Consider the following 15014-nt stretch of genomic DNA (forward strand, 5'->3'; position numbering starts at 1 on the left):
AAGTCCACAAGCTTAGAAACTTTGGCTAGCTCAACTCCCTGATGGGTGATGGCAGCTACTGTAGCTTCATTGCTGGCAGCAGTCGAGCTCGCTTAGGATGCCTTCTTATGGCTTTGACTTTCGTCTTTCTTAGGGTACATGGTGTAAAACCAAATCTCCCAGGTTACAGTACAGCTCAGATGGCAGACTAGCGGAAAATAATGTTCAGGTTCAGTAGTTTAGTAATAAAGTGCAGGCGACAACACGGAGCTCCAGGGAAACACCTCTACTCCATTACTGCACACGAGTACCCCCCCACACACACACACATTTACCTACTTGGATGACATGAATCAGACATACAGAATTCCTATCTAGGGTTTTTTTTTTATATACATTTTGACAGCAGGTTGGCATGGCAATATCTTTCAGTGGACTTAAGGATGAATGGATCGGGGGGGGGGGGGTAGATGAGGTCAAAAGTGAAATTACTGCAGGTTAGATGAATGGTTTTGAAACTATCGGTTGTGACCCCCAACTGGGTTGCAGCTGGAGGGACAAGTGGGTCGCGGGATGCCAACAATGAACCCATTTTGCTTAGAGACAGAATTCAAATTAAAAAAAGAATAATAGAGAAGAACATTTTTATTTTCATACTTTTGAGTCAAAACAATTCAACAATTTAACTGTATTCCAAAATATCACTCCAATAATGTTTTTCATTTAGGCCATGATGGAAGAAAATGAGGAATACTGCATTGATTACAAAATATAGGAAGGATTGTTAATTATCTTACTTTTTGACAGGCAGTGATAATTTATTGCTTAGTTTACTGCATAAAATGTTTGGCTGGTCTCAGGCCAAAAGCGTCTCCACGAGGATGACGACATGAAAAACCAGTCTGCAGGACCGGAACGTTCCTGATTCATTATGAGGCGGCGCACTCTAGTGTTTTCTCTTGAGATGTACAATATCATTATCAATACACAGGCTATGCTATGACGTCACACTCACGGTTCTGTACTCCGGAGTGACTATTAACACTGAAAACCAACTCAGACAACAAGTTAATGTTATGAATCCATGACCTGACCTGGTGTATATATCCTGACGTGCCAGACCAGCCAGACCACACTGTGTAGGTGTGGGTAAATTGGCGTTATTACGAACAAATAAGGAGGGTGTGCTCCAATCATCGGGGCATCACACTGCTCAACCTCCCTGGGAAAGTCTACTCTAGGGTGCTGGAAAGGAGGCTCCGACCGATTGTCGAACCTCGGATCCAAGAGGAACAATGCGGATTCCGTGCTGGCCGTGGATGTACTTGATGCCGGTAAGATATACGTACAGAGAGAAGCTATGGTTTGCAGGGCTCATGTGAAATTTACCCATGTCACAAAATAATCCACGCCACACAAACAAAGCAGGATGAGGTTAATATTCATCATGGAATGGATACTCGGGATGGTCGCTCCACCTGTATCAAAGAAAGAAGACAAAGTTGATCATGGTGGTGATGAGGACTATGATGAGGAAGATGAAGAAAACCAATTAGCCCAGTGGGTATCTGTTTTGCATCAAACATCAGTCAGATAAAAGCCATAACACCGTGACTTGGCGTAATCCCTTAGCAATGAGTAGATGGATAAGGCAAAGGACAGGTACAATTCACTGTTTTCTCCTCACAGTTGAAACCTACATTGGCAGTTCCACAAAACGGACGTTTTTGTTCAGCGCTTCAATGGCCTTCATTTCCTCCTCAGTGAGCGAGAAATCAAATATCTGGAACAAAGTAGAGGACGATGTCCGTTTACTGCAGTAATTCATTATCAGGGGTAAGAACTTCATTCATTCATTTAGTTTTCCAGTTTTGTTTCTCCTTTTATCATTACCCTTGATTTATTTGTACAATTTCCCTTCATATAAAGTGCATTGCAATACATTTTAATGTGAGAAATGTGCTCCGTAGATATATAGTTTGATTGATTGATTGATTGATTGATTGATTGATTGATTGGTGTTCTATATTTAATATTACTTCAGGTCACAAAAGGCAGAATTCTATCACAGACCTGTTGACTCTGATTTTCTGGGACTACAAACCAGGTGTAGCAGGACTACAAACCAGGTGTAGCAGCCATTGTGGCTGGTGTGCCACAACATTAACACACACGGTCTGATGTATTACAAACTACATCACACTGTATGGAAACACTGTTGTACAGTCATACTGGTTGTCATGGAAACACCAGCATCACGATTCAGTCTTTTTCCTGTTTCAGTAGGAACGTGTTTGCTGCTGCACCAGTGTTCGTCCTACCGAGTCAAACATCTCAACAGCGGTATGCGGAGACTGGAGAGAGTCTCCACCCATGGTGAAGATGACTGGTGGTGTTGTGGAGCCTGACTCCATCACACACACATGGAGGACATGTATGAATAGAGAAAAGGAGCGGATCTCAGTTGTAAAATACCTGGCTGTTGTGTTTGATTCTCTCGGGGCTGAAGCTCTTGGGAATGACCACCACGCCTCGCTGCACGTTGAAGCGCAGCGCCACCTGGGCGCTGCTCTTGTTGTGCTTTTTCCCGATGGACACGAGCAGCTCATCTTCCAGCAGAGGAGGACTTTTTAAAGTCACCCTGGCAGGCAAAAACCAGAAAACATCAACAATGCGCGGAGACCTCCGGACAAGGTTTGCGTGTCTTCAAAACCTGTTTGTTTGTTTTGCGTGAGATGTTGTCAATGTCAACCTCTACACAGTGGCAGCAAAAGAACCCGGGAGCCCTTCCACGACCAGAACCTGTTTTATCTACCAGGTCCTTCTTTCCTTTCTAGAAATCAAAATGAAATCATGACTGATATGTTTGATGGAAGGAACTAGAAAACAAGACCCAGGCTGTATGGAACAGAATGATCCTTTAAGAGAGTTATAGCGGCGGCCTTCATAATGGACCAGTACCAGGATGGATCTCTGGAGCTGCCGATGGGGCAGTAGGCCACGATCACGATGTCATTCTGACGACAGTAATCCAGCAGTTTGGGCTGTGTGAAGTACGGATGACATTCAACCTGGAGAGAAACCAAAACACAAAATTCAGAAGGAACCCAAGTCACCAGAGGGAAACTGTGGTGTCCTGGTCACATGACCCTACGTCGCTAGAACAATTAAAAGGGATGTGTTTTTTTCCCTCAGAATTGTCTTTGACATGAAGTTCTTGTTTAACTCTTATCCAACTCTGATTTATTTTAGGCGTCTGATTGCCCTTGTTGTGTTAAATCTTGTCTTCTTTCTTTTAGCTTGTCTGCTATTGGTGCATATCCCCCCCTCCCTTTTTTTTCTCTAGTTGCCCTTGGCCAATTACCCCACTCTTCTGAGCCGTCCCGGTCGCTGCTCCTCCCCCTCTGCCGATCCGGAGGGGGCTGCAGACTACCACATGCATCCTCTGAGCCGCCAGCCGCTTCTTTTCACCTGACAGTGAGGAGTTTCACCAGGGGGACGTAGCGCGTGGGAGGATCACGCTATTCCCCCCAGTTCCCCCTCCCCCCTGAACAGGCGCCCCAACCGACCAGAGGAGGCGCTAATGCGGTGACCAGGACACATACCCACATCCGGCTTCCCATCCGCAGACACGGCCAATTGTGTCTGTAGGGATGCCTGACCAAGCCGGAGGAAACACGGGGATTCAAACCGGCGATGCCCGTGTTGGTAGGCAACGCAATAGACCGCCATGCCACACGGATGCCTGGTGCACATCTTGCTGTGCTGTTCTTCTTCCTTTGACCGGGAAACTCTTCATAAACCCTCCTATGGAAAGTGTTGTATACCGGAGATGAAGGGGGCTCACTTTCAAATGGCTAGCTGTAAATAGTGAGTAATAAGACACTTATAAGCCCGTACGACACCTTCGTTAATATCAGCAGCTAGCTTAAAATATGAATAGCTGTCTTATAAATTTTACATGATTGTGAACGATAGCCTTACAAGAAAGAACAAAAACATCTAAAAATAAAATCTGAGTGGCACCGAGTAACTTTTTTTGCTTTAATATATTGAAGCAAATTCGGGGGCAGCCCGGGAACCGCCACAGCCGGGACGCGAACCCGGGTCTCCCACACCACGGGCGACTCTGTTAACCAGTTGACTAAAGGGTCCGACCCGTTAGCCAAAGGCTAGCGAGTCAACTCATTCATGGTCGTTACACTACACCCCCCCCTCGGGAAGTGCGTCCCCGCACTTCAGCATATCAGCTCCCTCACGCCTCTGGGCGCACGCACTTCCGATGGCCTCACGCTCTCACCATCCCACTTCTGACACCATGATAGCGAATTCGGGGGGTAGCCCAGGAATCACCGCGGCTGGGACGCGAACCTGGGTCTCCGGGGAAGTGGGAGGGTGAGACTGTGAGGTTATCAGAAGTGTGTGCACCCAGAGGCGTGAGGGAGCTGGTATGCTGAAGCGGGGACGCGCTTCCTGTAGGACGGGGGGGGGGGTAGTGTAACGTGCACGGATAAGTAGATTCAACAACACGATCCCCGTTCGGACCAGTTTCCAAGAAGTCTTGTTTCTTCAAACCTTCCTGGAGATGTATGGGATGCTTCACGGCCCACACAGAGGGTTATCTTTTTTACTTTAACTCATCGTGACCGTTTCTCTGCTTCAGCATAGTCTTTTGAGTGACGACTTGTAAACAAATATAACCCGTTGCTACAAGACAACAACAAAAAAAAGCCTCTTGGTTGTGTGTGGACACAGGACAACAGAAGTGACCGGACTCCAGAAAGTTACCCAGGGCTGCTTTAAATCAGGATTTAGGATTGGAGCTGTTTTTTGTGAGGCTGAAGGTTAAGTTTAGTCACAAAGTCCTGAATGGTTCAGTCTAGTCTGGTCAGTGCTGTTAGGAGGAGGTTCACTTTAGATAGAAAAAAAACAAGGGAGAAGACACTAGAAACAACATTTAAAGACGTATTAATATGATTGTTTTCATCCACTAGTGTGTACAAGTGTGTTGTAAGACCTTATGAGTGTCTTATTATCCATTTTATCACATGTACAGTTATTCATAAAGATATTCTCAGTATCTTCAGAACATCTTTTAGTGTATGTTAGATTAAATCTTCCCATGCTAGAACGAGGAGCAGCCCACCTGGTTGGAGACTGGCCGGTGTCGGAGGCCTGGTTTAGTCAGCAGCAGTTCCAGTTGTCTGCGGTTGAAGTTGGAAACTCCCAGAGACTTGACCAACCCCGCGTCCTTACAGTCCTCTAAAGCCTGTACGACCCCACCAAGACACAGCAGGATTCAAGAAACAGTTCAAGTTTTGCCCCCCCCCCCCCCCACTTTTTCTCCCCAATTGTACTTGGCCAATTACCCCACTCTCCCAAGCCATCCCGGTCGCTGCTCCACCCCCTCTGCTGATCCGGGGAGGGCTGCAGACTACCACATGCCTCCTGCATACATGTGGAGTCGCAAGCCACTTCATTTCACCTGACAGTGAGGAGTTTCACCAGGGGGCTATAGCGCATGAGAGGGTCACACTATTCCCCCCAGTTCCCCTCCCCCCCGAACAGGCACCCCGACCGACCAACCAGAGCAGGCACTACTTCAGCGACCAGGACACATACCCACATCCGGCTTCCCACCCGCAGACACGTCCAATTGTGTCTGTAGGGACGCCCGACCAAGCCGGAGGTAACACGGGGTAGGCAACGGAATAGTGCACGCCACCCGGACGCCCCCATTTTCCGCATTCTTAAATTTAGGATTCAATCAATACCTGCACATGAACGTTAGCTCAGATAAGCAGAATAAATGGATCATCAAATCATTTAGTTGTGTTAAAATAAAAAAAATTTTAGTTAGATCTGCCTTCCTGTTCCAGACTCCAGAGTTAGCATTCACATTGAAGATCAGATCAGACAACAAGCCAACGTATAAATCCGGAAACACTCACTTCCCATGTTGCAAGGAGGTCTGTATGGTGATAGATGTATTTTCCATTCTCATATTTAGGATAGAACTCCATTCCAGGCTGTAAATTAGCACAAGTCAAATTATTGCAGAAATGTCAAGCTAACCGTTAGCCCAATGTCTCTCTTAACATGCCTTCTTTCCATGTATGTTAATGTGCAAGACTTCCTGATGTCATTAGGCTAATCTACTAATGTGTCATGAACCCTACAGTCATACAGACCTTGAAGGCCATAGGAAGCTCAATGATGTACAGATCGACGTAGTCCAGTTTCAGGGCTTCCAGGGTCCGCTCCAGTGCCGGCCTCACCAGCTCTGGTGGATGGAAGGTGTTCCACAGCTGACAGAAGATTCATTGTAAAGGTTAAAGAAGAATTTTAAAATGAACACCGTTGACTTTAAGAATGCCTTTTGTCTTATTTTCAGAGTTATTTAAAAAGTCGTATTGTGACCAAGACTTATGACGTCATCAGGAATGAGTCAAGTTGTGCCAAAGAGAAGAAACTGGAGAGGATGGTTAAGGTTTTAAGGTGGGGGACAGGGAAGAACAGCTAGGGTTTTTTTTGCTATGTTTTCTGTCGAAACCAAGCCAGAATAAAGCTCATTCGGGTGTAAAAACCATTACAAATAAACATAACACATCAAACTTGACTTTGTTTTTTGTGTTTGAATGTGTTTTTGGTGTCATTGTGTGGCGTGTGGGGAGGTGTATCGAGGGGGTCTGCCTGGGAGAGCTAGCGTTGGATTGGCTGGGGGAGCTTGGTCTGCTGCATCCGGTGGGCCCAAGGACCACAGCCCCAGCCCAGAGCTGCGCCCAAAGAGGAAACACTGAGGGTGGTCTGACAGGATGCGGAAGCGGGGTAGGCTAAGCTAACTGCTAATGCATGCAGATCGACAGTTCCGACAGTCATCTTGGTGCTTGCTCTTTTGGACAGTGATTTTTTTTAATTTTTTATTTTATTTTGGATACATGTGTTAGTTTGGATATACACTACCGTTCAAAAGTTTGGGATCACCCAAACAATTTTGTGTTTTCCATGAAAAGTCACACTTATTCACCACCATATGTTGTGAAATGAATAGAAAATAGAGTCAAGACATTGACAAGGTTAGAAATAATGATTTGTATTTGAAATAAGATTTTTTTTACATCAAACTTTGCTTTCGTCAAAGAATCCTCCATTTGCAGCAATTACAGCATTGCAGACCTTTGGCATTCTAGCTGTTAATTTGTTGAGGTAATCTGGAGAAATTGCACCCCACGCTTCCAGAAGCAGCTCCCACAAGTTGGATTGGTTGGATGGGCACTTCTTGCGTACCATACGGTCAAGCTGCTCCCACAACAGCTCAAGGGGGTTCAGATCTGGTGACTGCGCTGGCCACTCCATTACCGATAGAATACCAGCTGCCTGCTTCTGCTCTAAATAGTTCTTGCACAATTTGGAGGTGTGTTTAGGGTCATTGTCCTGTTGTAGGATGAAATTGGCTCCAATCAAGCGCTGTCCACTGGGTATGGCATGGCGTTGCAAAATGGAGTGATAGCCTTCCTTATTCAGAATCCCTTTTACCCTGTACAAATCTCCCACCTTACCAGCACCAAAGCAACCCCAGACCATCACATTACCTCCACCATGCTTAACAGATGGCGTCAGGCATTCTTCCAGCATCTTTTCATTTGTTCTGCGTCTCACAAACGTTCTTCTTTGTGATCCAAACACCTCAAACTTGGATTCATCCGTCCACAACACTTTTTTCCAGTCTTCCTCTGTCCAATGTCTGTGTTCTTTTGCCCATCTTAATCTTTTTCTTTTATTGGTCAGTCTCAGATATGGCTTTTTCTTTGCCACTCTGCCCTGAAGCCCAGAATCCCGCAGCCGCCTCTTCACTGTAGATGTTGACACTGGTGTTTTGCGGGTACTATTTAATGAAGATGCCAGTTGGGGACCTGTGAGGCGTCTGTTTCTCAAACTAGAGACTCTAATGTACTTATCTTCTTGCTCAGTTGTGCAACGCGGCCTCCCACTTCTTTTTCTACTCTGGTTAGAGCCTGTTTGTGCTGTCCTCTGAAGGGAGTAGTACACACCGGTGTAGGAAATCTTCAATTTCTTAGCAATTTCTCGCATGGAATAGCCTTCATTTCTAAGAACAAGAATAGACTGTCGAGTTTCAGATGAAAGTTCTCTTTTTCTGGCCATTTTGAGCGTTTAATTGACCCCACAAATGTGATACTCCAGAAACTCAATCTGCTCAAAGGAAGGTCAGTTTTGTAGCTTCTGTAACGAGCTAAACTGTTTTCAGATGTGTGAACATGATTGCACAAGGGTTTTCTAATCATCAATTAGCCTTCTGAGCCAATGAGCAAACACATTGTACCATTAGAACACTGGAGTGATAGTTGCTTGAAATGGGCCTCTATACACCTATGTAGATATTGCACCAAAAACCAGACATTTGCAGCTAGAATAGTCATTTACCACATTAGCAATGTATAGAGTGTATTTCTTTAAAGTTAAGACTAGTTTAAAGTTATCTTCATTGAACAGTACAGTGCTTTTCCTTCAAAAATATGGACATTTCAATGTGATCCCAAACTTTTGAACGGTAGTGTATGTGTTCTTACTTTGGATATATGATTGTTGCTTCCCAAGCTGATGTTCCAGAACCTGCTGACAACCAGGACCAGGGACATGAAATGTCTATTTGGTGGATATGCCTGTATCTGACCATAAAACTATCATTTTCAAAGTCCCACTACAGCTTGCTACTCCTAGTCACTATCCTAAAACACGATCTCCCCTGGTTTGGCTAAATGCTCACACCCGTGCCCTTAGAAGACTTTGTAGAAATACAGAATGACAATGGAAGGCCAACAACTCCGAATTAACACATAACACCCTTAAAAGCCAAATGTTAATTTACCAGAAGGCAGTTAAGGATGCGAGATCAGCATACTTGTCTGAACTAATATTGAGAAATAACCACAATCCTAAAGTTCTCTTCAGGATAATTGATTATGTCATTAATGGTCCCTCCACTTCTCTTTTTGAACCTGATGTTGAGTTGTCCGAAAAATGTTTCACTCATTTTGTAAACAAGGTGGAGAATATTAGGTCCCAAATCCAGCCAGGCTGTTTTCGTTCCATTCCCCATGTTAATTCTGCCTCTTTCACCCAATTTCAACCAAGTACAATTTCATTGTTGGAGACTACAGTGTCTAATATGAGCTGCTCCTCCTGCATCCTAGACATCATTCCCACTAGGCTACTCAAGGAGGTATTTTCCACTATCAGCCCCATTATTCTTCAAATTCTTAATAGTTCTCTGGCCTCCGGTTCTTTTCCAGACAGTTTTAAGCATGCCTTCATTCACCATTCACCCATTGCTGAAGAAACCTAATTTAGACCCCCTGTCCCTAAGTAACTACAGGCCAATCTCCAAATTGTCTTTTTTTTCTAAGGTTCTGGAGACAGTAATTTCTTCTCAGTTGATTTCTTTTATGAACACAAATACCGTTTTTAATCGTTTCCAGTCTGGTTTTAGAGCACTTCATAATACTGAGACAGCACTAGTTAAGGTCACTAATGATCTACTGCTGAATGCAGACAGAGGTGACTGCTCAATTTTAGTTCTTTTGGACTTAAGTACTGCCTTTGACACGGTTGATCACAACATCCTAATACATCGCTTAGAGACTTGGGTTGGCATCAAGGGCTCAGCTCTTAACTTACTACACTCTTACCTCATCAACAGAACTTTTTCTGTTGTTCTGAGTAACTCTACATCCTCAATGGCTCAGTTGAGTTGTGGTGTCCCTCAAGGCTCAGTTCTTGACCCCCTTCTCTTCTCTATATACATGCTGCCCCTTGGCATGCTGTACCATTTTTATGCTGACGACACTCAGTTATACATGCCACTAAAACCCACTGATCCTAGCGCCCTATTAAATCTCACAGCTTGCCTCGCCGACATTAAATCCTGGATGTCCAAAATTTTCTTAAATTTAATGATGATAAGTCTGAGGTCATTCTGTTCAGTCCCGAAAATTCCATCAGTCCGTTTGCTACTAATTTTGGTGGTCTGTCAGGTAGTCTTAAACAGGCTTCTAAGAATCTTGGGGTAATATTTGATGCTAACCTCAGTTTTGACAATCAAATTAAACATGTTGTTCAGTCATGCTTTTTCCAACTCAAGCTAATCTCCAAAATTAGCTAATTTTTATCTATTGCCGATTTGCCAAAAGTTGTACGTGCTTTTATCTTTTCTCGACTCCTGTAATGCACTTTATTCTGGTATCAGCGAGGGCTCACTCCACCGTCTGCAGTTGGTACAAAATGCCACTGCTCGGCTAATTACCGGGACAAGGAGGCATGACCATATCACTCCTGTGCTTGCCTCCCTACACTGGCTCCCTGTTACTATATTTCGAATTGATTTTAAAAATTTACCACTCACTTTTAAGGCTTTAAATGGTATTGCTCCTTTATACATTTGTATTGACTTGGTATGTCCCCCCTCGACCATTAAGGTCTGCAGACTACATTACATTACATTACAGTCATTTAGCCGACGCCTTTATCCAAAGTGACTTACAACAGATGGAGCCCTGCTGGTTATTCCCAGGTCTCGGTTGGTTACAAAGGGTGATCGAGCTTTGCTGTTAGAGCCCCCACACTATGGAACGCTCTTCCTGCTGAGCTAAGACGAACTAAGTCTTTAGCTTCTTTTAAATCTCATCTTAAAACTTTTCTTTTTATGAAATCTTTTACAAATGTTTGATAATTGTTTTTATTTTTGCTGTTTTTATTTTTACTCTTATTTGATCTTACTCTTATTCCTGCCTTGTCTGGTTTTATCTGTTTTGTTTTGGGTTTTTTTGTGAAGCACTTTGTGACATTGTTTTAGAAAGGTGCTATATAAAGAAAAGTATCATTATTATTATTACTATTATTACTATTATTATTGTTATTATTATTGTTGTTGTTATTATTATTATATGTGTTCTTATTGTATTTGGATATGTGTTTTTCCCCCAGTGACAATTTTCCCGAAATTTTTCCCGAAACAACAAATAAGTATTCCTGATTCCCGGAAATACATTCGACAGGTCAACAAACTGTCTTACACTTATCGTTTAAGGAGTAGAAGTAGACTCAGAAAAGATGTAGTTGCAGTTACTTGTCTACTGGAAATAGTTCATCACAATTCCTGACTAGACCATCCAAGGCCATCGGAAATACATCGAAGGCTTTGACTCTAGATAAAGTAGGCTACAGAACGGTACCTTTCCACAATAGAAAATGTCCTTCCTTTTGACCGTCCCATCGGCAATCTTCTCTCGAATGGCTTGACCCACCTCATGTTCATTAAAATACACCAGAGCCCCGTCGATGTGCCGGTAGCCCACATCTATGGCTAGCTTCACACACTCCTTCGTGGTGCCTTTGGGGGTCTATGAAAGAATCACATTAGAATATCCAATGTATTGAGTGTAGTTTGGATGAAGAAAGAACAGATTCACTATTTTTCCAAAAGGAGATTATTATATAGTAGAGAAACAAAATATGCTAATAAATTATACAAATCCATCCATTATCCGAATCCCTTATCCCACTCTCAGGTTCGCGGGGATGCTGGAGCCTATCCCAGCAGTCATTGGGTGGCAGGCAGGGAGACACCTTGGACAGGCTGCCAGTCCATCACGCAGGGCCCACACACAGACATTCACCCCTAGGGGCAATTTAGTACGGCCGATTCACCTGACCTACATGTCCTTGGACTGTGGGAGGAAACCGGAGCCCCCGCAGGAAACCCACGCAAACACGGGGAGAACATGCAAACTCCACTCAGAGGACGACCCCCAAGGTTGGACTACCCCGGGGCTCGAACCCAGAACCTTCTTGCTGTGAGGCGACCGTGCTAACCCCTGCACCACTGTGCCGCTGTACCAAAAGGTAATTATACAAATAAATATTTGTAAATTTTGTTGTAAAATACTATTCTAATGTGTTGTTCAATTGATACAATGTTAAAAACGTGCTATACTATCAATATAATTTTAGAAAAGAACAGCACAGAATAATACCACCATTCCATGCTAATATTCTTTTTTAATACTAATATATGATGCTGGTATTCATTCATTCACAATCCAAGCTGCTTATTATACTCTTGAATTTTACTGCTGTACCAATACTAAATAATTAATGTAGTCTCACAAACTGGTGACACACCACGGTGTGTATACTGTCACTGCTCTCAAACAAGGCAAATGTTGGCTAATGATTAGTTAGTCGACCCACGGGGTCAGGAGATCTCTGCAGGCTTCCTAACCGAGAGCCGCGATGAGCGACCCCGAGGGATCAGAGGTAGAAATCCAGCACAGCTTCCACCAAACATCTTACCGTTCTGGGATCTCCATACGTGCCTAGTCCAAGTAGAGGGATTTGATTCCCGTCCCTCAGCCGGATCTTGGGAGTCCCTGCTGCCAGGCTCATGTCCCTGAGATTAACTGGGACAACGGCAGGAGTTTGGTATTTGAGCTGAGTCTGTCTAATAGGTGATGTATTAACAAAAAAACAAAAAACCTTTGACCTCGGGAGCGTGGCTTCTGGTTTTTTCTGAAACGTTTTTGACAATGTAGTCCTGCCCAGACACATAGGTGCATATGTATATAAAAACACACACACACAACAAAAATACAACACCGGACAACAACAAATAGTGTGACTTTATAATGTGAGCACACTAAACATTATAATGTGGGTCAGGGTTGGTGCAGAAGCTCCAGTTTGGGTAAAATTTGAATCTCTTCAATCAAATCTCCCATCGTTAGTCTCGGCCCCTTCACCTCTTTTGAAAACCCTGTCGTTACCCGTGCATAATGATCTGGGTACAGTTTCGCAAACATTTTGGGCTGCAAAACGCTTCACTCCAGGCTGCTATTTTTGCAAATCATCTTTTCACCCCCATCCCCCCACCCCTCTATGTCAGACCTGGCTTTTTGGGCCTGGCATGGGAAGTTGTTAAAGGTTTATATATAAACGGAGTGTTTGCATCATTTGAACAATTGTCAGGAAAGGACGCCCTGCCACACTTCCATTTTTTTCGATACCTTCAGGTTAGGCACTTTGTACAAAAAGGCTATCACCCTTTCCCAGAGCAACCTCCAAGCACTCCCTTAGATGCTCTTTTAGGATTTAATACTAGGGCCATCTCCTGGATGTAATTAACACTATTAACCCACAATCTCTAAACAACCTAAGGACAATTTGGGAACAGGACCTAGGCCTGTCTTTTGTGGAGGACTAGTGGACTTCAATTCTCGACCTAGTACACTCCCCATCTCCTTGTGCTAGACACGGTCTAATACAGTTCAAGATAGTTCACCTTCTTCATCTCACTAAGGAAAAACTGGCAAGGATGTACCCTAACATTGATCCCACCTGTGATCGATGTTAGACTACCACTGCAGACTGGTTGCACATGTTTTGGTCATGTTCAAGCCTTCAGACTTTCTGAGAAAAGGTGTTTGAATCCCTTAGTGACATGTATAATATGACAGTTGTACCTCAGTCCATTATTGCCCTGTTTGGACTGAGGCCAGAGGATGCCGTGTGGTCGAATGAAATGTGCAATGTGGTTGTCTTTACTACTCCGTTAGCTTGCCGTCTCATCCTGCTCAACTGGAAGAGAGCGGTGCCACCATCCCAGACCAGATGGCTTAAAGAGATTATGTTTCACCTGAAGCTCGAAAAAAATCTACTTTACATTGAAGGGAAATGCAGATAAATTTGAAAGAGTCCGGAGGCCTTTTCTTACCTATTATGATAACCTAACCCAAATAACAGACTGGGAGAGTTCATAACCTCATCATTTCTTGGTTGGAGCAGAACTGCAGCAGTCTAACTAAGAATTAATTTAAAAAGATAAAAATGAGTGTTATTTTTTTTCATTATTAATTTTCTTGTCTTTTCTCCCTTGTCTGTGTTTATGTGAATAAGGTCATTGTATACCTGTTGTATATTTATTTGTACTTGATGTCATTTCAGAGGATGTTGGGGGGGGGGGGGTTGGAGACAATTTAGGGGGCAGAGGAGGGATGGGAAAAATACTGGATTTATTTCATATGTTGATTCTGTGACTTGTAAAATGCAAAATCCAATAAACATAAGTTTAAAAAAAACAGTTCACAGTCCACAATGATTAAAACCTATTGTTATGGTACAGCTGCGACAAGCACACAACCAGAACTCACCGCTGCAGTAGTCAAAGTGTTTTTATTGTCCCTTACAGGAAAATTAGTTTGCAGCCAGTATAATAAAAACTCTCACACAAGGACAAAACATACAAGCACCAAGGCAGAACTGACAGCAGGACATGCTGGGCAAGGAGAACCAAAGGAGTTCAAATATACAGACCAAGGAAACAAGTGATCTGCAGACAACAGATGAATACTATCTACCATTTAACAGTTGAATGGCAGTGGGGACAAAGGAAACCTTGTGTCTCTTAGTCCTAATACAGGGCATCCTCAACCGACGGCCTGAGGGTAACAGCTCAAACTCTGTCTGAAGGGGGTGACCTTGGCACTCCAGAAGGGAGGTAGCCTTTCTGAACACCTTCCTATTATAAAGGTCAGTAAGCTGGGCTTGACTTCTCCCTGAGATCTTACTAGCCCACATGATGAGTCCATCAAGCTGTTTTTTACTGGCCAGAGTCAGGTTACCAAACCAAGCAGCAATACAGTATGTTAAAACTGTTTCAGTAAAACTTGCGTATAAGAGAGCCATCATCTGGGATGAGACAGTAGATGTACGCACAGCATGAAATTGATTTAATTTGATTTGATATACTTTATTAATGCCCATGGGGAAATTCTTCTCTGCATGTAACCCATCTTAGTTGTGTGGCTAGGAGCAGAAATTAAAACGAAGAGAGAAAACCAAACACAGCTGATATGAAAACAGAAGCGAATAAACTGGCTTACCGTCACTGCAGCCGGGAGCCCGGTTCGGGAACCGGGGGCCCGGTGTGGACAGTCCGCTGAAGCGCTCTCATGAGCCAAGCA

The 15014-nt window shown here is 43.8% G+C and overlaps 1 protein-coding gene across 1 annotated transcript; it reads right to left on the reverse strand.

Annotated features, from left to right (window-relative positions):
• Window positions 1-606: 606 nt before the first annotated feature.
• LOC130113846 (aldo-keto reductase family 1 member D1-like) lies at window positions 607-12485 on the reverse strand. The gene is made up of 9 exons (XM_056281517.1): window positions 12349-12485; window positions 11229-11396; window positions 6171-6287; window positions 5931-6008; window positions 5126-5248; window positions 2941-3050; window positions 2455-2620; window positions 1680-1762; window positions 607-1457 (listed from the first exon to the last, which is right to left on the reverse strand). The coding sequence occupies exons 1-9, from the start codon at window positions 12439-12441 to the stop codon at window positions 1415-1417; spliced, it is 981 nt and encodes a 326-aa protein (XP_056137492.1). The 5' UTR covers window positions 12442-12485; the 3' UTR covers window positions 607-1414.
• Between the last annotated feature and the right edge of the window lie 2529 nt (window positions 12486-15014).

This window comes from Lampris incognitus, chromosome 6, assembly GCF_029633865.1.
Source record: "Lampris incognitus isolate fLamInc1 chromosome 6, fLamInc1.hap2, whole genome shotgun sequence".
Taxonomy (NCBI): domain Eukaryota; kingdom Metazoa; phylum Chordata; class Actinopteri; order Lampriformes; family Lampridae; genus Lampris; species Lampris incognitus.